At 51.7% G+C, this 25304-nt stretch overlaps 1 protein-coding gene across 1 annotated transcript in view; it reads right to left on the minus strand.

Annotated features, from left to right (window-relative positions):
* The window catches only part of Pla2g4e (phospholipase A2 group IVE), a 58793-nt gene that overhangs the window by 15395 nt on the left and 18094 nt on the right, over window positions 1-25304 (minus strand). The window contains exons 2-4 of the mRNA XM_070005861.1: window positions 7150-7222; window positions 826-962; window positions 581-712 (exon numbers count right to left, since the gene is read on the minus strand). Of these exons, the coding sequence (XP_069861962.1) occupies window positions 581-712; window positions 826-962; window positions 7150-7222 (342 nt within the window). The remainder of the gene's footprint in view (window positions 1-580; window positions 713-825; window positions 963-7149; window positions 7223-25304) is intronic.

A 25304-nucleotide genomic window follows, 5' to 3' on the forward strand; every position in this document is an offset into this window, starting at 1 on the left:
CTGCATACCCCACCCTCAGCCTGCCGCCTCCTCTCCCTCGCTCTCTCCCCAGGTCTCTGGCATAAGGGGAGGGGGTGGTATTCAGGGTGTAGAGATGAGCCGCCGTGGGCCTTCCTCTACTTCCAGGGGCCTCTTTTGCAGGTTGATCCCCAGCCTCCCCTGCTTCCCCATTCTCCAGGCCTCAGTGGTAGCTGAGACCTTTGCTCCCCGAGGGGGATTTGCTGGATGCTCGAATGCAAGACATGCTGGCCCACTCTAGTTCTGACCTCCCATGACTTGCAGATCTTCCCTCCCGTCCCCTCCCCGGCCTCTGTGCCTGTGGACTTTCTACAGACATCTTCATTTGTGCCACCAATGCTGATCGCTGGCCGCCCCTAGTACATGTTCCTAAGCCTCACAGCCCCCGTGTGGAGGTATGATTATTATCGTGGCTTTACAGGAGAATGAGGAAAGCTGGGTTCTTTTCACCGTCACACAGCTAGGAAGTGCTAGTGCTTGTCTGTGCCTGGGCAAATGGCATCATGGGAATACACGGTGTGTCCTCACTCGGCAGGAGGCTGTGTCTGGCCTGGGTACCCACCTCTGGGTTAAGGGGGAACTTTACGTGGGTTTTCTTCCGGTAGCAGAGCTTGGCGAGGTCGTAGAGAACTGTCAAGAGATGGTCGTCTGGGGTCATGCTGTCATCATCACAGACGCTCAGCTCCAGCACATTCTGGCGTGTGTGCGTGGGGGTGGGGGGGACAGAGGGGGTAAGTCTGGTTGTCATGGTTGCATCCACCCACGGAGAAGCAGGCAGGGCAGGCGGGTGCCATCCCCGCGTCTTACCTTCACTTGGGTCTGGATCTGGAAGCTGAAGCTTTCATTCCACTCCGGGTTTGGGCAGTTGGAGATGGTTCTGGTCCTCCGCTTCTCCCGAGAGGCCGTGGGCAGCCAGAGGCTCACGAAGCAGTCTGGCTGGCTCACTGTCCAAGAAAGACCGGGGGGATGGGAAGGGAGCAGAATCAACTTGAGGGCAGAGAGGCTCCAACGGGAGCCGGGGGGGGGGGGGAGGCTTCTCTCAGCAGCACCCCCCCCACCCCCAGCCAGGCCTCTACCTGCCCAGAGACTTTGGTCCTTGAACCATGAGGTAAGAGGAAATGGCAGGGCCCACCAAGCATTCCCACAAACACAGGTGGCCCAAGGCAGAAGTGGCCTGCTCTTGGAGCAGACACCTGTTGGTTTGGGACAAGGTATGGTCACACAAGCCCTCTCTGCTGGCCAGATCTGGAAGGTCCAGTTGACCTCCTCCTGCCTTAGTGCCAGGGAAACCAAATTAGAGGCAAGCTCTTCTGAGGAGACACGAGGAGGAGGAAGGGAAAGTCTATTGTGAGTGGGCCTCGAAAAGCTCAGAAGGAGGCTGCTCTCCATGGCTATTAGTCTCCCGAATGAGGTGCAGCCAAGCCCGGTGAACAACCCAAGGGTAATGTTGCCCTACCTGACCTGGAGAAGGGTCAGAGGCTCTCACCCAATCAGGCCTTTCCAAATGGGAAAAAGGTCTCCCCAACCTTCTGGTTGGAGTGGAAGGGGCAAGGCAAAGAGCATCCGGCCCCACCTGGCTTCCCTGGTGCATTTTGCCTGGGAGGAGGGAGGGAGAGGGGCCTTTGTCCCTGTGCTGGAGATGTGCTGGGCAGGTCCTCAGGCAAACATCGTGCACATGTGGACTTCAGAGAAAGCCAGGCAGCTTCAGAAGCCTTCTAGAAGGTAAAGCTAGTGAGGACGGGAGTTCTATGTTACAGAACGGAGTCAACTATTTCATAATGATTGCTAATAATCACAGACGAACAAGAAACCAGGAACTGAGGCTGCCTGCGTCATCCACCCTCTACCAAAAGCTTTATCAGTGCCGGTAACCATGTTTTGCATACAGGCATTCCTGACTTCTGATTTCACTCCTGACACCTGCTTATACAGCTCCCCCTTCATGCATAAGAACTCATGGCCCTCCTCCCCTTGGATACAGGTGAGGTGGCACCTGCCTGTAATCCCAGTGCTTGGGTGACTGAGGCAGGAAGAGGGAGATTCAAGGCTCATCTGGGTGAATGAGACCTTGCTCCAGAAAAAAACTCACGAAATGGAAAACCCACAAAGGTAAGATGATGCTGTCCTTTCGATGAGTAATAGTGATTTAACCCCAGCAGAAAGAATGACCAGAGTCAGACAGAACCGGAAGGACATGATGACGTCATTGCCCCCAGCCCCCTCCCCCTGGGCTCGACCTGTTCCTCTTGCTATCCACTTGGGTTGGGTGTCCTGGCCAAAAGCCCAGTGTCCTCTTTGACTCGCGTTGAATCCATTGAGCTCTTCCCACCTCTCACTCTGCCTGCCTTCTCCCCTCCCCCCCCCCGCCTCTGCCCTAAGCGGGGAGCCCCAATGCTCATGATCACACACACACACACACACACACACACACACACACACACACACACACACACACACACACACACACACACACTCCAGATGCCAAACTCAGTCCCTTTCCAACTCCCAAAGGTGCCATGACATCTCCCCTGCAGGCCTCTGTGGGTACTGCTCCTTCTGCCCAGGCCCCTCCGCCTCTTCTCCTGTCTCTTCTGGGAACCGTCCTGAGCACCAGGGGCCTCTGTCCCAGAGCACGCAGCTCCTCTCAGGGCAGAGTATGTGCTACCCACATCTCTGTCACACCGTGAACATCCCGACTCCATGGCGGGAGAGTCTGAGGGGGTCTAGGTCCGGCGACAGAACGGGCACTCTCTTGTGAATAAATGAATGAATGAAAAGCTCAGCTTCCTGCTATGGTGCTGTATCAGAACCCCGGAAATCCTCGGGCTGAGTCACTGCAGATCTAGGTAAGCAGCTCATCATGCCCCATTGTTCTGCACAAAGACAGACGCACCCCGGACCTGCTCAGCCTTCTTGGCCCCCTCCCTGGGCTTTTTCTGGATACCAGCCCTTCCTCCAGGCCGGGAATGTATCTTTCCCAGGCCTGTCCCCTCGGTGGAAGCTTGCTGGTGGGGACAGACCAACTCTTCACCTGCTGGCTCTGTACAGCCTACTTAGTCTGGATGACATGAAGCACCTTGTAAGGCCTTTGTCCCTCTCAGGTTACTTCCCCATCACCAATCTATGCGTCAACTTTCCCCACTGAGCTCTTGAAGGAATATCTCAGGACGTGGGACTGCAGTTTAAATCTCCAGTTAAGAGAAGATACTTCTGGGCTGGGAAGGTGGCTCAGTGGTAGAGCACTTGCCTTGCATGCATGAGGCCCTGGGTTCGATTCCTCAGCACCACATAAGCAGAAAAAAAAAGCTGGAAGTGGCACTGTGGCTCAAGTGGTAGAGCACTAGCCTTGAGCTGAAGAGCTGAGGGACAGCACCCAGGCCCAGAGTTCAGGCCCCACGACCAGACCAAAAAAACAAACAAAAAAAAAGAGAAGATACTTCTGAAAGAAACACACATTCCAGTCATGAATTTTTCAGGCTTTTTTTTTTTTTGTCTTTTTAATTTGTGAGATTGGTATTTGAGTTCAAATACTAGCTCAGCTCTACCATGCCCCCAGTGTGGCTTTTTGCTGGAGATGTAGTCTTGTGGACTTTTCTGCCTGGGGTTGGCTTCAAATCTTAATCCTCTGGCTCTTAGCCTCCTGAGTATGTGGTATTACAGCTGTGAGCCACCTGTACCAGGCTATTTTTTTAAAAAATTATTCCTTTGCAGAAATCTTTCCCATCCCAAATACAGGCAAGGCTGGGAGTTCTAAGAGGGGGGACCTGGGGAAGGGACGATGAGGGAAGATGGCCAGCACCCAGATGACAATCTGGAGGAAACTCAATTAGCTGTGCACAAGGAGAGCGTCAGTCTCGTTGGCCGTACGGAATGGCAACACTTGTGTGCCAATCTGAGATTGCAGGGCCAGGAGGGCATTTCCTAGTCACAGACAGGTTCCAATTCTTGTTTCTTGTAGACTGACAGAGTGCTTGGTCATATGACACAACTCTTTCCTGTACTGTGGGTGGCAGACAGGACTCAATTATCTTCACGGATCAGAACATTCTCTCCCCTCCTGCTTCCCCTGGGCTGCTGATGTAAGGATTTTTGTTTTTTGCTAGTCATGGGGCTTGAACTCAGGGCCTGGCCACTTCCCCTGAGCTTCTTTTGCTCAAGACTAGCACTCTACCACTTGAACCACAGCGCCACTTCCAGCTTTTTCTGTGTATGTGGTACTAAGGAATTGAACCCAGGGCTTCATGCATGCAAGGCAAGCACTCTACCACCAAGCCACCTTCCCAGCCCCTTCTGATGTAGGTTATAATTTGCTTTCTCAAGAGGAATCCAAGTCTTGATGGCTGGGAGGTTTTCTGGTCTGATGGTCTCCCTGCCCTGATCCTGTCCTGGGCCAGTGTTCTCTTTGCTCTGGGAGAGGGTGTCACCCCTGAACTTCTGAAAACTCATTGTTGTTAGCCTTTCCAAAATCTATTTATTTAGTTATTTATTTTTTGTCGGTTGTGGGTCTTGAACTCTGCGTCTGGGCGCTGTCCCTCAGCTCTTCAGGTCAAGGCTAGTGCTTTACCACTTGAGCCACAGCACCACTTCCAATTTTATTGGAAATAAGAGTCTCATGGTCTTTCCTGCCTGGGCTGGCTTTGAACCACAATCCTCAGCTCTCAGCCTCCTGAGTAGTTAGGATGACAGGCGTGAGCCACTGACACCTGACACCCTTTCCAAAATCTTAAATTAAAAAAAAAAAAAAAGCGCAGGTCTGAAGCCTAAACTTGGGAGCTATTTATTTGATTCCATCTAGGAGGGGCATCTTATCTCTAATGTACCAGGGAAGATAGCAACATGGCCCAGCCCATGACAATAGTGGGGTTCAGGCCCGATGTGACTCAGGCTGCCCCCTCCAATGCTGTATGGGCCCTGGGGTTACCTGGGAGAAGTAAGCAAAGCATAAACAAAAAGGGGTTCCCAAAGAGAACCCCAGAAACAGCCTGTATCGCAGAGGGGCATGCGGGGAAGGTAGAGAGGAGACTGGTAGAGCCAGACACCACCCATCAGACACTGGGGGACAGGCGTGGCAGGGAGGAGAGAGAGGAAAGGACCCTAGTGGGTGAGAAGACGCAGGTACAGGCATGCAGAGGCAGTGTGCAACCGGAGTGACTCGAGCGGCTGGGACAGACACACCTCAGGAGGGCCCGGAGGAACGAGTGTGGGAACCGGGCTTGCTCCTGGGGGAGGGGTGACCTCTGTCCAACAGGGAGCAAAGTGAGGGACCCACTGTGTTGTGGGCAGAGAAGGCAAGGTGACCACAGTCCTGTCCAGGGAACTGGCTCTTGAGATCACTCTTGGGTGGGTTAGGAAAGCCCCAAGGAGCTGGAGAGGACAGGCCCTGGCCATCTGTGTGGCAGTCGGTGGCCCAAGCTTGCTGGAGACTGCTCTGGCTGGCCTGGGCCCCGGACCCCTCACCCTTCAGAGGCTCAGCTTGAAGCCTGCTTGGTCCCTGTCGCTTGGAAGCCATTGTATCCCACTCCTGTGTGGTTTCTAGATGGCTATTCACCATCTAGGCCCGGCCTCCTTCCCCTGATCTGTCCCAGACCTGGGATCAAACATTACAGGCACCATGGGCAATCAATCATTAACCTCTCACCTACAAAGTCGCTATCCCTTTAGGTAGTTTGGGGATCAAATGGTGTTTTGTCATCGGGTATCAGGAGATGGACACCTCACCCCTGACCCACCAGAACCGCTCCCAGACCAGGCTCCCAGTCTCTGGACGCTTAAATTGTGTGACCCTCAGAACTCAGACACTCCATGTACCTTTCTTGTCCCTCCCAGCTCTGTGTCCTTTGGCTTTAAGTTCTGGAGTGACAGGACAGCAATGACCTCTTCTACAGCTGTTCTGGGCCTGGACGTCCTCCCTGGCTGGCTTTCCCTGTCCCCTCAGGCCCACCTTCGCTTTGAGGGAGTCCTGTGGATCTTAAGCACTCCTGTGTGGTCACTAGTGAGGAGGCAACGCCCCCCACAGCCGCCGTCCTGGGACCCAGAGACGCCTCTCCCTGCGGGAGCCAGGCTGCCTCTCGGGAGGGCGGCATGGGGAGCGGCTGATCACTGGAGGCCACCTCAAAGGCAAGGTCTGGGACACATCCTGTCATCTGATGCCTTTGCTTTTTGTTTTTGTTTTTCCTGACACAGAGCCTCTCTGATTTCCGAGGCTTCAGACTTCATCAGGAGGGCAAAGATGCACTGGGAGAAGATGGTCCTCCATGTCCTACCTCATCAGGGGTGCCAGGCCGCAGAACTGGGGCCGTGGGCTCTGGCATGGCCTCTAGTGCCTGATTTGGGCTCCGTGTGAAGGAGCTCTGGAAAGGGCCGGCAACTGGTCCCCTTTCTTCACCCCAACGTCCCCTAAACTCATGCAAGAGCAAGGAATGCAGGAAGCTGGTGTTACTGCTGAAAATGGACACTGAAAGGAGGAGAAAGTGGGAAGGAGAGAGTGGGGGAAGGACAGTGCAGAGGAGAGGGGACAGGAGGGGAGAAGTGTGAGAAGGGGAGAGTGAGGAGCAGGAGATGGGGGATGTAGTGTGGGGAGAGGATGGGGGAGACAGTGGAGGGAAGAGATACATGTATATACTGCAGGCTTCCTAGGGCTGGGGTGCCTCTAGCAGTGGGGGGTTTGGAGCCGGCCATCGGTGGCTCAGGCCTGTAATCCTAGCTATTCAGGAGGCTGAGATATGAGGATCACAGTTCAAAGCCAACCCAGGCAGGAAAGTCCGTGAGACTCTTATCTCCAATAAACCACCAGAAAACTGGAAGTGGAGCTGTGGCTCAAGTGGTGGAACAGCGTCCATGCCCAGAGTTCAAGTCCCATGACCGATTAAAAAAGAAAAAGAAGGAGGAGTTTGGGAGGACATAAACCACAAAGTGTGCAATGCAACCAGAGAATATACATACGTGTCTACACACACACACACACACACACACACACACACACACACACACACACACACACACACACACACACACACACACACACACACACACACACACACACACACACACACAGAGACCATTCCTCCAGCCAGGGCCTCCACCCAGACCCCCAAGCTGACAAGGAAGGAAGGCGAGGGGAAAGCGACTCACCTATGTCAGCCTGCCGGACGTTTTTCATCCTGATGACCCTCACTGTCAACTCGTGGCATGGAGATCGGCCCTCCTGAGGGTGGAGAGGACAGTGAGCTCACTCAGGGGCCACGAGGCCAGTCCCCGGGGGAGACCTTCCCACCCCACAGGCCGCCCTGACATTCACGGTGCAGCCGCCTGCAGGCCACGCGACCCCTGTTTGCTCCAGTATCTGCCTTCCCACCTGCCTGGTGGGTTCTGGAAAGTTCTGTAGGAGATGAAGACCATGTCTGATTTTACACCTTCCAACCTTCACCACCTGAAGCATGCTTAGATACAGAAAGTGCAAAGGGGGTCCTGAGCGGGGGAGGGGGGGCAGGGGGTGCCTCTCCCTCATTGCAAACCTTATTCCCACCCCACACAGAGAAGATAATTCCCCTTGTCCACTTAAGATGGTGGCTTGCTCAAGAGACAATTGGAGTGTGCGTAGGAGGAGGGACAGACACCCGTCAAGCTTGGACCCTTGCTCGCTGGGACCCTCGGGCTCACCCCCCCCCACGCTTTGCTTCCGTCCACAGCCTTTCCACCGCCCTCACCCCGTGCCCCTCGGGCCCCTTCCCCAGAGCCTTCCTGGTCGCCAATCCGCCTCCTGCCTCTTTGTTGCTTTGCTCTTGGTATTTGTGAAGCCTTGGCTAGCATGCAGCAACCTCTTTTCCTGATGGCAGAAGCTCAGGTAATCCTTGCTTTGATGGCGGAGGCCTGCTGGAGGCGTCTGTGTAGCTGTCGCTAACCCCAGGGGGCTGGAGCTCAGCCTGTGCCTCTCCCGCAACGCTTTGACCTCATGGCTGGGAGTGACACCCCGAGCCCGGCTCCGCTGGTGCTGATGGTGCTGTCCTGCTCCTCTGCTTTCCCTCATCACTTCCTGGGAGCCCTGCCAGCATGGCAGGCCCCGCCCTCCCCAGGAGGACAAGCTGGCCACAGGCTCCTCTGCCTGACTCTGAAATCTCCCCACGGTCCAGCCTGGGTCTGGATTCAGATAGACTCTTCTAGTCCCTTGAGTACCCTTTAGTCCTTCCAGACTTTTCTGGGACTTCAATAGAACGATGGCCCCGGGAAAGTTAAGTTTTCAGTCCTTGAGCTAAAGACCTGAAATCTCAGGGTCTCTTCTTCTCCTCTCCCCACAACAGCGGCCTCAAAACCACAGCAAGAGGCGACCGCACAGTCCTGTGCCTTCTGTGAGGTCAGCTACGGAATCGTGAGCACTTTCCTGGGCACTGTCTCCTGGCATAGAGGGTTGTGGCATGGCCTGGTGAGGAGGCAGGAAGCACGTTTAGCTTGAACACAGTCCCGGCGGTTCAAGTCCCACGGCCCACCTCAGAGCACCCAGGGCCGGGCCAAGGCCTCACCAGAGGAGAGGTCTGTCCTTGGGGATCTGTCCGCGCTTTGCAGGTCTCTGATCCCGGGGCCCCAGGACTCTCACAGCCATCACAGCCGTTCCCCTGCCTCTAGCAGCGGCTGCCTACAGCCCAGCTCCCGAGCGTCTGCTTTGAGAGGGAAGAAACATCCACCGGTTCCTCAAAACCTCACCAAAGGACTTCTGCTTTCCAGAAACATCCTCTCCTGTCATCCAAACCTAATGCCTGCTGAGGTCCACCATTTCTCCCTAGTCGATGTGACTGGGCAACATCGGTGAGCGTCTGTGGAGGGTCTATTGCGGTGCATCTGTCACAGCTTCCCTGCAGAGGGTCTGGCTTGCTCCTTACCCTCACCCACAAAGCCACCCTCAGTAGCCTCGATGTTCAGGTGCAGAAGCTGAGACTAAGTCCTGGACTCGGGGCTCTCAACTAGAAGCAAAGAGAATGTGACTCTGACTCTCAAACCTGCGTGTGTCACCACTGGGCACCTAACTTGAAGTGACCCTTGGCAAGGATGAAGACAGGCTGCCCTCACCGCCTCTACCTTCGTTGTCTTCTCCTACAACCAGTTTTCCTACTTTTCATTTGAATTCTCTTGATGCCCCCCAACCCAAATAACCCTACTGGCCATGCTTCTACTAACTATATTTATTTTCATTTCTGGTGCTACTGGATTTTGAACTCAAGACTTTGTGCTTGCTAGGCGGGTCCTCTACCACTTGAGCCATGTACCTAGTCCTTTTGTGCTTTAGTTGTTTTTCAGACACCCTCCTGCCCCCACCACCCAAGGGTTGGTCTCAAACCACGATCCTCCCAATCTCTTTCCTGAGTAGCTGGGATTACGCGTGTGAGCCACACCATGCCAGGCCTGCTAGCAACATTTCTTTCCACGATCGCTTTGTGAGCATCCAGAATGCATCACAGCCATTGGGGCCTTGGAGAAGTTCCTATTTACTAGTTTCTCCAGAGGGTTCCTTGCTGGTCTATTTTGAGCCTCAGACCTCACTTTCTACCTTCTACCTCGGGAATTTTCAGGAGAGACCCAAGTTTGGCTGACAGAGAGACACAGTCTGAAAGGGATCTGAGAGACACAACAGGGTGTTGATACCCAGAATCACAGGAACCCGCTATGAGGAGCACTGCTTTCCTGGGAAGGATGGAGGCGTTTTGCTCCTGATGTAAGAGGTCAACTCCTATGAAAGTGGTGCTGCTGGAGATGACCAAAACTTCATGGTGCGGAGTTAATAGATACAATAAAAAGAGACAGCACAGGTCTATGATTATATGGATAGGAACCAGAAACCGGTGAGATTGTAGAATCCAAGTCAGTGTTTGAAATCCAAAGTTCAGGGAGCCAGGCACCTGTGGCTCACACTTGTAATCCTAGCTACTCAGGAAGCTGAGATCTGAGGATCGCAGTTCAAAGCCAGCCTGTGCAGGAAAAGCCCATGAGACACTTATCTCCAATTAACCGCCAAAACTCAGAAGTGGCACTGTGGCTCCGAGTGGTAGAGTGCTAGCACGCAGGTTGGAGAGTCCAGTGCTGTTTCTGTCCACCCTTAATTTTATAGGATGACTTTTGGAGGATGTGGCAAACCAAGTTTATAATCTGGCGTGCTGGTCCCTGCAGCAGGTGCATCCGTAGGCTCGTATCTGAGCCTCAGCCAGCCTGGGAGGAGGACAGCCCGATTCCTCCCAGAGGAATGCATACAGGCTGGGGAGATGGTGTCTCCTACAGGCTCCCACAGCTGGAAGCTACAGAGCCAGACCCACGTACCCGCCTTCCTATTCACCTGGAAACCAACCTCACCACAGACAACGACTCAGAATGAGAGCCTGCTCCAAGCCACTACACCAGACTGGTTAGTGGCAGAGCTAGCTCCCAAGCCTGGTTCTCCCTAGGCCCAAGGGTCCAGTTGTTGCCATAAATCAGCCCAAAGAATGTGGGTTACAGATGGGTTTCCTGGGTCTGACCAGGTTTCAGAAGTGCTGGATCTCAGGGTCATACACAGTACGCATCTCCTCCCCAAACAATCCCACCAGGCCTGGACATCGTAAGACAGTTCCCTTCCCTGGGCATCTCAGGACAGGCTCAGCCCTCGAGGCTTTTCCTCACTCCAGAGCTGGGTGTAGCCATCGGGGCCCCTGCAGCACTGGATCAGAGGTCAGATCAGCCTCCCAAAAGGCAACTATTGGGAAGGGAATATTTGGGACTCCAAACAGGTCTCAGCCAGTTGCAGCAATATCCCAGACTACAGATCACCCACAAGGGGCCTGTTGTGGCTGCCTTCCTTCCTTCTTGTCATCCACATGGGGTAGGGAGGTATGGCAGGGATTCCTTTTTTTTTTTTGGGGGGGTCCGGTTGTGGGGCCTGAACTCTGGGCCTGGGCGCTGTCCCTCAGCTCTTTGGCTCAAGGCTAGCGCTCTACCACTTGAGCCACAGTGCACCACTTCCGGCTTTTTTCTTTTTGCTTATGTGGTGCTGGGGAATCGAACCCAGGGCCTCATGCATGCAAGGCAAGCACTCTACCACTGAGCCACCTTCCCAGCCCTGACAGGGATTCCTGATGCTGAGTTCAGACGCTTCAGAGCCTGAGAGGGACAACAAACAGCTTGGCTAGGAGGAGCCTTGGGGGCCACACTCTGAGCCCTCGGGTCTCAGCTGCTCTGCCCACCCCCCCCCATTGGCACTTCTGTCCTGGCTCCAGATTCTGCAAGTTCTACCAGGCTGGATAGGCAAGAGGAACAAGTGCCAACCGGTGGAGGCCTGTGGGTCAGCCGGGAGGCAGTGTGTGTCCCGGCCAGGGCTGAGAGCCACTGGTCACGTGCAGTGGAGAGCACCCCCCCCCCGTGGAGATTCACCAGGGTCTCCTTCTCCCCGCTCTAAAGCGATGAGACACCCCACAGGGCTTCACCGGCTCCCGCAGCGGTTTGGTGAGGACAGGGCAGGGGCCGCAGGAAGGTAATGAGGAGGAAGTTGCTGCCCCGGAGGAGCTAGCTGACAATCTTCCCCGTGGCACATCTATGCCCAGACAGGTGCCCTGGCAGATCCACAACCCAGCGGGTCTCCCTGCCAGGCTGGGAGGGATTGGTTGGATCCAAGAGCCTCCACCACCAACCTGGGGGCACAGCTTTGTGGCTGATGGCAACTGACTTGGTGATGTCATCAATTCTCAACACACACACACACACACACACACACACACACACACACACACACAGACACACAGACACAGACACAGACACAGACACAGACACAGACACACACACACACACACACACACACACACACACACACACACACACACACACACACAGAGCATGGAGCTTTAGTACATCCAGGACAGCTCCTCTGAGCACTAGAGTCTATCCTGGGGGCAGGCCTGGCTTTAGGATGGCCCTGAGCCACCACATGGAGCCCTGTGGTACCCGTGGAAACTCGCCGCTGGCCATCCGCCCAGGACTCCGGGCCTGGACTGAAGTATTTCCCTCAAGTGCTAGGTAGAGGATTCTGAGCCAAGGTTTGTGGAATATACAATACCTGCCAGCCATTCCTAGGCTTCATCTCCTACCCTCAGCCCCTGGCTCCCCACCCTCCACTTCCTGCCCACCTCTACCTCCAGCACTGGACCCTCACCTCCAAGGCACAGGCGGCCAAGCACCTGTCATCTTCTGCTTCGCACGGCTCTGTCAGGGAGTGGGAGACCCAAGCGGGCATCTGCCTCGGGAGCATCGTGGCGGCTCTCCAGCTGGGTGGCAAGATCAGGAACTTATACTCTGACTCAGAGCCCCACCCTCCCGATGCCTCTGGGCAGTGGGATGGCCCAGGGAGTGGCCACGATGGGCAGAAGGATGGGGTGCCCGAGCCGAGGTCCCTCGGTCTTAGAAACGTAGAGGCCGGCAGAAGAGCTGGCCCTCAGGTGTCGGCAGCCTGTAACCTAGCTGCCCGGTGACCAGGTCAGATGAGGACCCAGGGATGACAAGAAGAAGATGCTGGACCCTGTGACTTTAGGGTTGCCAAGCTGATGGAAGGAAGCCCCCAGCTCTCCAGCTCATGCTGGTCGTGACTAACAGATGCCCCTCTGGGAGATGGCATCCTCCCTCCCATGTCCACCTCAGCCCCCAAGGCTCCTGGACAATCTAAAGGCTGGGGGCAGGGATCCCATGAGAGGCTGGGCTCAGGATTGGGGGGTCCCTGTGTGAGGGGGAAGAAAGGAAATAATCACCCCAGCCTTGCTGAGAAGAGGCCACTTGGGGTAGGGCTGGGTGGAGGTGAGGGTGCCCAGTCCCCGCCAGTCCCCAGCCTCGTGGAGGACGCACCACCAGCCCCTCCCTGGTGATCCTTATCTCTGCCTGGGGTTGGCTGGCGCAGGGGTCTGACAGGCCGAACGGCTCTGCCTGTTGGGCTGCTGGACTCTAGGAGTTTCCTGCCTGAACTCTGCCTGAGGCCTCACAACCGGCTTTTCTGGCCCATAGATAGGAATGATTTTATAGAGCAGTGGGTGAGATCTAAACATGAACACAGGACAGATGGGACCGGAGTTCCCATCTGCACCTGGCCCTCTAGAGAGGGAGGAGCGGCTGCCCTCAACGCGTCCCTCCTGCCCTGCCATCCACTCCACTGCCAAGGACACAAATGTAGCACCTTCCCTCCTCCACAGACTCTGCTAATCCAACATAGTTCGTGCACTTAGGAAGCACTTGCTGGGTACACGCTACTAAGATCAGAAATCTCAAGCCTGGAGTTGCTGAAAGTCCAGCTGGGGAGTCAAATGCGTTGAAGTCCTCTGAGGTCTGAGTCTCCCTACAGCGACAGTGACAGGTATTCTAGGAGGATTAACATAATATCATTTACATTCGGGAAGTTGGTGGCATGTTGGGATCTGTCACTCAACTGAGAAGTGACTGGGGAGCAGAGAAAATGGAGAAGGGACCCCCAGCTGGAGAGTAAAAGAATGGCCTCCAGGAGGGCTTCATGGAGGTAGCAAGAAGTCAGAAAGCAGGGGATGCTTAGCTATGCAAATTGCCTGGTGCTTGGGTAGGGAGGGGAGACAGGAAGTGGGGAAGTTGGGCCAAGAGAAGGCAAGCTTCGTGGAGAAACCAGTGTGGAGAGACAGAGTTGCTGGTCACTTTTTTTTTTTTTCCAGTCGGTCATGGGGCCTGAACTCCAGGCCTGGGCACTGTCCCTCAGCTCTTCAGCTCAAGGCGAGCGCTCTACCACTTGAGCCACAGCGCCACTTTGATTTTCTGATGATTAATTGAAGGTAAGAGTCTCATGGACTTTCCTGTCTGGGCTGGCTTTGAACTGTGATCCTCAGATCTCAGCTCCTGAGTAGCTAAGATTACAGGTGTGAGCCACCTGCGCCTGGCTGGTCACTTCTTTTTGTAGCATCTTAGTTGTGTAAAACAAAACAAATAACCCCCCCAAAACCCCAAAACTATAGGTCTTTCCAGATGTGAAGGATTTATATAGAACTCTCCAAGGCCAGGCTTAAATTCTGGCTTGGTCTCTAGGTAATGGACAGCCAGGATGGTTTTCTGTTTGTTTCTGGGAGGTGTCTCTTTGCAGCCCAGACTGGCCTCACACTGGAGATTCTCCTGCCTCAGCATCCCAGGTGTTGGGATTATAGGCATGCAACACCAGACCTGGCCCATCTATCATTTCTGAGCAGGAAAGTGACATGACCAAACTTTAAGAAGAGAAGGTTGACTGGCGTGGCAATGGGGATCCACTTAGGGGGTGAGTAGGGAATCGCGTAGGATGGAGAGGGAGGATTAGAAGTAGGAGTGGGGGCATGGTAACAGAATGGGAGGTCCATTCTGGAAATTTCTTCACTATGTTCTCCTCAAGTACAGGGCCTCAACTTGCTCACCTGAGTTGGCTTAGATCAGCTGACTAGGAGGCTAGGGGCGGCAGAGCAGTTTCTTTCTCCATACTCTCCTGAACCTCTGCCAAGATGCAACCTTGCAACTCTCCAGGACGGAAGGGGCAGGCCTGCCAGAAAGCATTTCCTGCCTGCTTTCTGCCTCCGTGGGCACCGCCTGTGGGGGGCAGCGTGCAGGGCTGTGGGCGGAGACCACCGAAGTCCTCCTTGTGAGGGGAGAGGAGGGCTACACCCACCAGCCACGTGTCCAGTGTGAGATCTCACTGGCACAGCGGAAACTGAGGATCCTAGGGGGGAGGAGGGAGGCTGGGAGGTGAGAAGAGCCAGGCATGGTCCCACCGGGGCACAGCCATGCTGAGCACAATGAGGAATCCAAGCCGCCTCTCGGTCTCGAGATGAACATTTCTCTTGCAGCAGCTCGGCTGGCCTCCCTCCCCAGAGAAGCCAGGGAGAAGGGACCTTGCCTCCCCCGTCCCCCAGAGGCTCAGGGCCTGTCCCCACCGCCCACGGCTTCTCTCTACCTGGCTTGGCGGATCTGCACACCTGCTAGAGCTTGGTAACTCTCGGCCTCTGTCTCTCTCTCAACTAAATGTGTCAACTGTGCCACAGCCTCTAGATTCCAGCGCCTTCTGTTGTCAACAAAATATAGCCTAGACGCAGCCCTTGGGTCTGTCTGGGATTTTAATGTATGGTAAAGGAAGCGTTTTTCAATCAGTGCTGAAAGGCTGGGCTATTCGTTATTGGAAAAGCTTGCTTACCATCTGAAGTAGAGTGAGGTCCCAAACTTGATACTACAAAAAAATAAAACTTAAGAGAGAATGTCTTAACCATGAATAGAGATCGACTATCTAACCATTAAAACCACAAATGAGTTTTTAAATTGGGGTGTGGTGGTGCACATCTGTACTCTCAGTATTTGGGAGGCTAGGGTAGGAGGACCCAGAGTTCCAGACCAGCCACAGAAATAGGGAGATGCTGTCTCAACGAATAATCACACACACAAGTAACAGCAATACCCCCCTTCAAGAAAAATCCCTAATGCCCTCCACTGATACTTTACATTGAATCAAATTTACGTTACAGTGATCCTAATGTCAGATAATTACTAATTGCTTTCTTAAAATTCTAAAATAAGCTAGAATACAAATATGTATGTTTGAATATTTTTAAAAAACCCCTATATATGAGCCGGGCGCCGATGGCTCATGCCTGTAATCCTAGCTACTCAGGAGGCTGAGATCTGAGGATCATGGTTCAAAGCCAGCCCAGGCAGGAAAGTCTGTGAGACTCTTATCTCCAATAAACCACTAGAAAACCAAAAGTGGCGCTGTGGCTCAAGCGGTAGAGTGTTCACCTTCAGCTGAAGAGTGCAAGGACAGCACCCAAGCCCAGAGTTCAAGCCCCATGACTGAAAAAAAATTCCCTATATATGATTTCAAGTAAAATATTAGCAAAGAGTTTCATATAATACTGGGATGAGTAGGACCTTCTTAAATCAAGTTCAAACCTAGAAGCCAGTAAAGAAATCTTGCCTGGTTTCAAATAGAAGCTTAAAAACTTCAGGAGGCAAAAAAAGCTATAAGCACAAGTCAACCACCAAAGCACATCTTCAATTTCCTCTCTTAGGAAATATGCCTGGATAGCAAAATCCTCCTTAACAATATCAGAAGAAGGGAGGGGCCTGCTCCATGGACCCTAAGATAAACCACAAAGCCACTGGAGGGCAAACAATACATTGTTGGCACAAGAACGAGCCAGGAGGAGGAAAGACACGGATTAGGGGCCAACCCTTGCCACTTCAAGAACAAAGTAGATGGTAAAATTGCCTCTGCAGATTAAAGGTAAAAGAACAGCTTAACAAATGACATGGAAAATCGATCAAGTACACAGAGCAGAATGGTGTATCACTTCAGGCTACATAAAAAGCTGGGCTGCAACTGAGATTGACATATGGGAAGAACCAGAAAGTCAATGAGAGACAAAGTAGGAAACTGTAACCTTTGAACAGAAGAGAAGGACTTGTTTGCTTCTTTGTTTTGGTGTTGTCCAACAGATGTCATGGGCCAAGTATTTGTTTTTGTTTTTGTGTGCTGGTCCGGAGAGCTGTCCCTGAGCTTCTTTTCCTCAAGGCTACTGCTCTGACACTTGAGCCACAGCTCCACTTCTGTGTGTGGGTGGTGGTGGTGGTGGCGGTGGCGGCAATGATGATGATGATGATGTGTGTGTGTGTGTGTGTGTGTGCACGCGCTAACTGGAGAGAAGAGTCTTACAGACTTTTGTACCTGGGCTGGCTTCAAACCACAATCCTCAGATCTCAGCCTTCTGAGTAGCTAGGATTACAAATGTGAGCCACCAGCACCTGGCATGATTGTTTTTTCAATAGAGTAAAATAAGACATCCTCCTAACTTTCCGCGGATGAGTTTGGAAGCATGACTCAGGTGGTAGAACAGCGTCCTATAAGTGAAAATGTCAGATACCAAATTTGAGTGCCAATCTTGGACAATAAACACACACACACACACACACATACACACACACACAGAGGCTGGGAAGATGGCTCAGTGGTAGAATGTTTGCCTTGCATGCATGAGGCCCTGGGTTTGATTCCTCAGTACCACATAAGCAGAAAAAGGCAGAAGTGGCACTGTGGCTCAAGTGGTAGAGCACTAGCCTTGAGCTGAAGAGCTGAGGGACAGTGCCCAGGCCCAGAGTTCAGGCCCCACGACCGACAACACACACACACACACACACACACACACACACACACACACACACACACACACACACACACACACACACACACACACACACACACACACACACACACACACACACACACACACACACACACACACACACACACACACGGAAAATCAAGAGGCAATCTACAAACAAGCTAGATCACACGATCGCTTTGATTATCACCTGGCCTCAACTTCTGCACATTCTTGACATCTTGCTGTGGCTCTGCAGTCTTACGTGCTTTGCTGCTCAAGTTCATTCTCCTTCCATTACTCCTCAGTTCCAGCCACTCAGCCTTCCTCCGTGCTCTGATTGTGCCAAGTTCTTTCTCATATCAGGATTCTGTGCTTGCGAATCCTTAGACCGAATGGAGAGCTCGTTGTGTCCAGACCCAGCTCTTTCTCACCCACTGTGGCTCTATGCCAACGTCCCTAGCATGTGCCTCTGTTCACTGCCTGCCTCTCTCTTGTTCTGGTTATTAGTTTAATGTATGGCATCTTGGATGATGTCATTTATTCATTTATTCTTTTTTCTCTCTCTTCTTTCTATCAGACCGTAACCCTTTCCAGGGCTTGCACATGGTTTGTCTGGTTCATCCACTAGAAACACCTCACGCCCATCAGTCAAGGAGTGGTAAAATTAGTTCTGGCACATTCACTTACCGGAATGTCAGTCAAATATCAACAAGACAAAGTGGCTCTGACTTATTGAATGTTTATAAAGTGACAGGGTTGGGCTAATGTTTTATACTGCCTGTGAAATAGATACTAAGATTACCTCATTTTAAAGAAGAATTAAGTCAGACAGAAGATAGATACCTGGCTCAAGGCTAATAAGGTAGTAACCACCGAGAGGGAAGTGAGTGTGGCCCGCAGGCTTCCGGCTGAACCCATCACACGCTGCACCGAGGAGGGGCAGAAGCCACTGTCCTGGGCATCTGAGAGTTGGCTTTGTGTTTCTTAAAGGCTTTCTCCAGGAGAGGTCAGATGTAATTTCCTAACAGACACAACAATTATCTACGATCTTCAAAATACAAAGTAAAACGAGCATCAGTGTCTCTCTGGGTCACGTGAGATTTTAAAATATCCATCATCGAAGTTAATAGATTCAAAACTTCTAGTTATCAAGACTTGAGTGTTTCAAGACAGGAAGATACAAAAATAAATAGAAATAGAACAAGGACCTTCATGCCAGCAGGTTTATAGTTTGTGTCATCCATGCATCGGCCTCACAAATATTTCCTATTCTTTTTTGTGAAGTATCTGCATCCATATAGCTCAGGATCTGTCAATCACAGGAAGTCTCTGCTCCTAAGACTTGTGGCGCTGGTGGCTCATGTCTGTAATTCCAATCAGGAGGCTGAGATCTGAGGATCTCGAAGCCAGCCAGGGGAAAAGAAAGTCCATGGACTCTTGTGTCTAATTAACCAGCAAAACCTAGAAGTAAAGATGTGGCTCTAGTGGTAAAGTGCCAACCTTGAGTGAAAAAGCCAAATAAGAGCTCTTGAATTCAAGTGACACTACCAGCACACATGCATGCACGCACATGCACACACATACACATGCACAAACCAAGCACACGTATGATCTATTTTCAACGAGGTAGCTTGCCTTGTTTCTGTGTTCCCCTCTGGCTCACGGCCTTTTGTACATGGAGTGTGTTCTTTGCTGTCAGTGTCCTCGGTGAGGGTGACATTGTCCCTGACTCAGAGGTTACTGCACATGCAGAGACAGTGATAAGGAGTCCGGGCTCGATACATATAAGTTGCATGACCTTGAGCAAGTCTGTCTCTCTGAGTCTGAGTTTGTCCATCTGTCACAACAGGAGACATCATAGTTCCTACATCAGAAGCTGGTGTTCATGACAGAGACAAGGGGTTTAGCATGTGGATGCCCATGGCTGGGCCCTAGAGGTTGATTCACGGTGAGGTGGGGTGAGCCATAGTTAATAGCCAAGACACAGAGACCTTGTGTCTGCCCAGGGACCTCTCATGTACATCATGCAAATGGTCATGGGTCTCTGTCACCATGAGGAGAGAGATTAAGATGAGCTGCTCAGAGATGGTAGCCACCCGTGGTTAGGAAGGTCAGAAGGGGATTCCTGCCAGGCGCTGGTGGCTCACCATCTGTAATCCTAGCTACTCAGGAGGCTGAGATCTGAGGATCATGGTTCAAAGCCAGCCCAGGCAGGAAAGTCCATGAGACTCTTATCTCCAATTAAACACCAGAAAACCAGAAGTGGCGCTGTGGCTCAAGCGGCAGAGTGCTTGACTTGAGCTGAAGAGCTCAGGGACAGCACCCAGGCCCAGAGTTCAAGCCCCATGACCAACAACAACAACAAAGGATTTCTGGAGGTGGGAAAATATGAACTTGACCTTGAAGGAAGGGGAGGGGCCCAGAGGAGGGGAAAGGCCTTTTGTTGTTGTTGTTGTTGTTGTCGTTGTTGGATGTGGCATCAGCAGAGATACAGAATTTGAGAAAGGCGATTGGAGACTCTGCAGCAAGTGTGCCTTTTCATGTCCTCAGTGCGGCCCACGGAGGGTTTTTTTTAGTTTTATTTTCCTTCTATTAACTGTATTTATTATGTGGTACCAGGGAGTTGAACCTAGTGCTAGTCCAGGACAGTAGCACTAAGCCACATTCCCTGTCTGGCCCTCACGGAAGGTTTTAGAGTGGAGTGTTTAAGAGCAAGTTCTCCTCCGCGGGGACAGGTGACGGGGAGGTGGCGCTGTGGGCTGGTGAGCTTGAAGGCAGCCATGCCTCCTTCACCGGCTAGCGTGGCTTTCTGGGGGCAAGTTGTAGTTTGCAAATGGTCCTGGGACAAATGCCTTTCTTCCAATTGCGGGGATGGTCTCTGGGTCTCAAGCTGTCAGCTTCTACTGGGCAGATGGAGGATCTTCAGAGGATCCATCCATGGGGTAGACTCTGCCTCAGTTTCTCTAGTTGTCATCTAGCCCCAAGGGGACAGGGCCGGTAAGAGCTGTGGAAGAATCCAGAGCAGAGACCCTAGGTGTCAGAGGGGAGGCTTGGCTGGCAGACATGCGCATTTCTTCAGTTCACCTCTGGCTACACCATCTACCAAAGCAGAGTCCTGCTTCACTGGGGCCTCTAATTAGGACTCATTTACCCTGTTAGTGCAGATTGGATGCTCCTTTTGTAGGGTTTCACATAAGGCTTGTGAGATTCAACCATGTTGCTGTTGAGTATCAGTTTATTCTTTTTTATCACTAGAATCTTCCAGTGTATGCACCAGAGGAAAGGCAAGATTACTTCCAATGTTTCCACAATCATGAATAAAGTTACTCGAGGCCTTCACCACAGGGCTCTTATGTAACATAACCTTCCAGTGGCTTGGCCAAAAACACCCAGGAGTGAAGTCGGGAGATCAGGTTGATTTAGTATAGGGCCACCATCCATAGGAGCATGTGAAGAAGCCCAGGGCCTTGCCCACTGACTCCTCCCTTTTCCACTCTCCTTCCTCCCCGCACGTTCTGCTCATCTTCCCCCCTCATCCTCCTCTTTCTCCCATTTGCTTCCTTCTCCACCCCATATCCCTGGGTTCTCCCGGGGCAGGGCCGGGCAGCCCTCACTCTTGCTCAGCTCAGGGCTCTGCCAAGTCTCCTGAAAGCAGATCAGAGGCCAGGGCAGCTCCCCAGACTCCACTGGGGAAGTGGGCCAGCTGTTCTAGAAAGCGCAGCCCCGATGATTCAGCCGGTCCGAGTACAGTCCACGGCACCAAGAACCATGTCAGAAGGTTCTAATCTTCCCCACTCATGCTGCTCTTTTTTCTTTTTCAGTTTTATTACCGTGATTATAAAGGTGATGTACAGAGTGGCTACAGTTACCTAGGTCAGGTAGTGAGTCATTTTCTGTTTTAGACAATGTCACCCCTCGCCTCTGCTCTGTCTTTCCCAAGCTTGGTTCTCGTCAAGTTCCAGCAGAGCACAAGGATTCCCCACTGGCTCCATTTGGCTCACAGTCACTTCCGGTCAACCTCCTGCCTGGCAGGAGATGGGGCAGGGCAGCGTCGGGCCTGGGAGGGCCCAGGGCACCTGGAAGGGCTGAGGGCAGGGGCTGATGGGTATGGAAGCTGGACTGGCAACTCCCAACTGCACACACAATGTGTGTGTGTGTGTGTGTGTGTGTTGTATGTTAATATATATGTGAGGTTATGGGGTGTGTCTGTGTATGGGTTGTGTGTGTTATTTGTGGGCCTGGGAGGGATTGCTATTGCTCTCTCCTGGGGTGCAGGCTTTGGGGGAGCAGATGTCCATTCTCTCACTGGGAGATAAACTGACGGAAACACTGTGGATTCCAGTAACCAGACACGGGGCTCGGGCTGTGTCCACTTCTGTCTCCCAGTGAGAGGCTGGTTGTAACCGATCCAGGTCAAACACCCCAGGGATTTTCTGCACCCTGCAGTTGTTCTTAAGGTTTTGTGGCTTTGCAGGGAAGAGGTGGAGGAGAGGCTGATACGGCACAGCCACAAGAGGGGAGGGGAGGGGAGGTGTGCGGGGAGGGCCCGGGCCCAGCCGGCTGCCAGCCCCCTCCCTGCCCGGGCCAGCCCCTTCACGGTGGGCTCCTGGCCTGGAGAGCCCTAAAACAGATGGAGCGGAGGAAAGGGCATTGGGACAAAGGGCGGCTGGCCTTCCTGGTAGTGGCTGGGTAGGATCGGCTTCCTGTTGACCTGGCAGAGGTGGGTGGCTATCAGTTCTGGGGTGAAGTGGTGACTGAATATGTGGGGCATCCTGGTAGGGGAGCACTGCCTTCCGGAGTCCCTCCCTTTTCCTCAGCTCGGAGAACACTCTTCCTGCGGGAGCTGATGGTGTGTGGATCACAGGAACACTTTCCTGCCCTGCACAGGTGGGCCCTGTTGGGCGGCATTCCCATGCCCTTAGGCTCAGTGATTGGTTAACCATCAGTCATCCTCCTCCTTCTCTCCTTCCTACTCTTCCTCTTCCTCTTTTTTAGGGATTGCAGGGCAGTTCAGAGAATGATCAACCTCTCTTCTGCAGATTATGAACTCTAAGGAAGAGTAAGCTGTGAGTCACTGGAGGTCATTTTTGTCACCACGTGGAAAGACAGTCCGAAAGACTTGAGAGATGTAGAGCAAAGGAGAAAATCGGACCCAGCTCTACCAGAAGCCCACACCTCTCTCTTCAACTTTCCAGTTACAGGACAGGATAGAAAAGATATTTTCTATTGGCTTATGCTTATTGGGGTTTAGGCTCAGGTACGCTGCCACCTGTGGCTGAGGGAGCTGCTATGTCTGGGTTTGGTGGACGGCAGGAGGGTCAGCGGGGAGACAGGGCTCTCCAAAGCTTTTAGACTGGACCTGTCCTCTTCTAGCGTGTGTGTGCTTTGTCTTTAGGAACCCCCCTTTTGGGGATGATGGATCAAGAACTCTTCCAAGTCCTTCTCTCTGCCATAACTCCTCCCCTCATTTCAAGGGTCTTCCCCCTTTGCTCTCTGGTCCCCAACTTGAAGTCAACACTGTCACATGCCCACCCACTGCTCACACATTCCTGCCTGCCTTTGTGAAATCCCCAGCACAGAGAAGGCCTCTCCCTGTCATGGGGCCAACCAGCTTGTGAATCACTCCATTCCAACATCTGGCAAGCTGGGGCCGGGCTGGGGAGGGAACCTCCCGGCCCCCCGCTGGGGGTGGGCAGGCAGCTGTCCTCTGCCAGAGGGAAAGCTGACTTGAGAGAAAGAAAAGGCTGGCAAGATGGAGCAGGCCAGGGAAATGAAGCCAAGGAAGAAGCAGAGAGCAACCCCAGGAAATGGAAATCAAGTCGTGTCCTATGCTAATTGGGAAAAATAATTCACAATTGCCTCATAAATATGTACAATTAAGTGTTAATTAAATATATATATATATATATATATATATATATAAATGACGTAATTTTTTTACGAGAATTTCTCAACTGATCCTAGTAATTTAGGTTTTCAGGATGACTTTTTTTTTTCAGTACTAGTGTTTGAACTCAGGGCCTTGAACTTGCTAGGCAGGTGCTTTGCCACGTGACCCATACCTCCAAACCTTTTTGCTTTCATGTTTGTTTTTAATGGTCTTACTTTTTTTTTTTTTTTTTAACCCAAGACAAGTCTCAGAAGGTGATCCTCCCATCTATGTCTCCTGCATAGCAGGGATTACAGACAGAGACCGCCACACCTAAAGAGGCCAAGAGCTGGGGGGAGGGAGGGAGAGAGAGAGAGAGAGAGAGAGAGAGAGAGAGAGAGAGAGAGAGAGAGAGAGAGAGAGGACTCAGAAGCAAAGAGTATGCTTTTCTGATCCAGGAAAACAGAGCCAGCTTATCATCCAATCTGAATTCCTTCTTTAAAAAAAAGTGTTAAGCAATATTTGTGATAAGCAAAACATATACAGATCACGCAAGTGAACACCCATAAATCCACTAGCCAGCTTAAAAAGTGCCTCTGGTGCCTCCTGTGTGAATAAACCTTCCCTCGTTGCTTGCCTGTACCTCTGATGGAGACGCCCTAACTGACTTTACACCTAGTGTTCCCACGAGTTCCTTTAACACATTTCTACAGAGGTAAGCATTCCTAAGCTATGTCGGGTATTATTTTTGCATGCTTTAAAACTATCTATAGCCAGGTGCACTCCTGGTAATCCCAGTTACTCAGGAGCTGGAGACAAGCGGATTGTGAGTTCAAGGCCAGCCTGAGTAAAGTTAGTAAGACCCTATCTCAAAACCAAAGTACAAATAAAAGGGCCAGGGGTATGGCTCAAGGGATACAGCACTTGCCTAGCATGCATGAAACCTAGGTTCAATCCCCAACACTTCCCCAAAAAGATCTATAAATGATATATAATATGATACATTCTGCTGCAAACATGATTCTTCTATGTACTCATTATGTTTGTACGATTCACACATACTGACAGAGATGTGCTTCGCTCATTTCCACATCTGCAAACTATGGCATAATTAATTATCTCTCTCTATATATATATTTACAAGCTATTTCTAATTTTTTTTTTGCCAGTCCTGGGGATTGAATTCAGGGCCTGGGCTCTGTCCCTGAGCCTCTCTGTACTCAAGGCTAGCGCTCTACCACTTTGAACCACAGCTCCACTTCCAGCTTTTTCTGTTTATGTGGTACTGAGGAACTGAAGCCAGGGCTTCATGCATGCTAGGCAAGTACTCTTAACACTGAGCCACATTCCCAGCCCCTATTTCTAATTTTCGTGTTTGTGTGTGTGCCTGTAGTGGCCTTCCACTCTAGATTGTTTTGTTTTCTACTCAAGGCTGGTGCTCCATCAGTGGAGCCACAGCTCCACTTCCGGCTTTTTGCTGGTTAACTGGAGATAACAGTTTTTCAGTTTTGTCTGCCTGGGCTGACTTTGAACCTCAGTCCTCAGATCTCAGTCTCCTAAGTAGCTGAGATTACAGCCATGAGCTACCAGACCCAGCTACATTATGCCTAAGAAATTCCACTCTTCGAAACCCACCTGAGGGGCAAATACTGCATCCTCAAAAATGTTGACTTATCCCCATTTTTTATGGTACTTAGAATCACATGCCTGCTCATTATTGGTAGAGATATCTATGATTTATAATATGTTACCATGACTGAATTCCATGCAGTTGAAGAGAGAACTATAAAAAGAATATATCAATATTAAAAAAAAACACTTTTTCCAGCTGTGTGATACTGGTGCAAAAGTTAGTACACTGGTCAATGGAATAGGAAGACCACGTGCACACATGTATTTATTTACTTGAATTTATGATATAACACAGTCGGTTATAAGAATAAATAAGCAAAAATGATGAACTTTCCTATTAAAAATCATAATCACAACATAAAACAAAATCCTATATGCAAGAGCAGCAAAAAATAAAACAAATAAACCCAAGGAAAAATAAACAAGAAGCTGGTGCTGGTGGCTAGTTACCCAACAGGCTGAGAGCTGAGGATTGTGGTTCCAAGCCAGATCTAGCGGGGAAGTACATGAAACTTTACCTCCAATCAACTACCAAAAAACTAGAAATAAAGCTGTGGCTCAAGTGGTAGAACACCAACCTTGAGCAAAAAGTTAAGCAAGAGTCTGAGGTCCTGATATCAAGCCCGAGAACCAGCACAAATATAAGAGCTAGAGTC

Source organism: Dipodomys merriami, unplaced genomic scaffold, assembly GCF_024711535.1.
Source record: "Dipodomys merriami isolate MVZ:Mamm:240054 unplaced genomic scaffold, mDipMer1.0.p SCAF_69, whole genome shotgun sequence".
NCBI classification, from domain to species: domain Eukaryota; kingdom Metazoa; phylum Chordata; class Mammalia; order Rodentia; family Heteromyidae; genus Dipodomys; species Dipodomys merriami.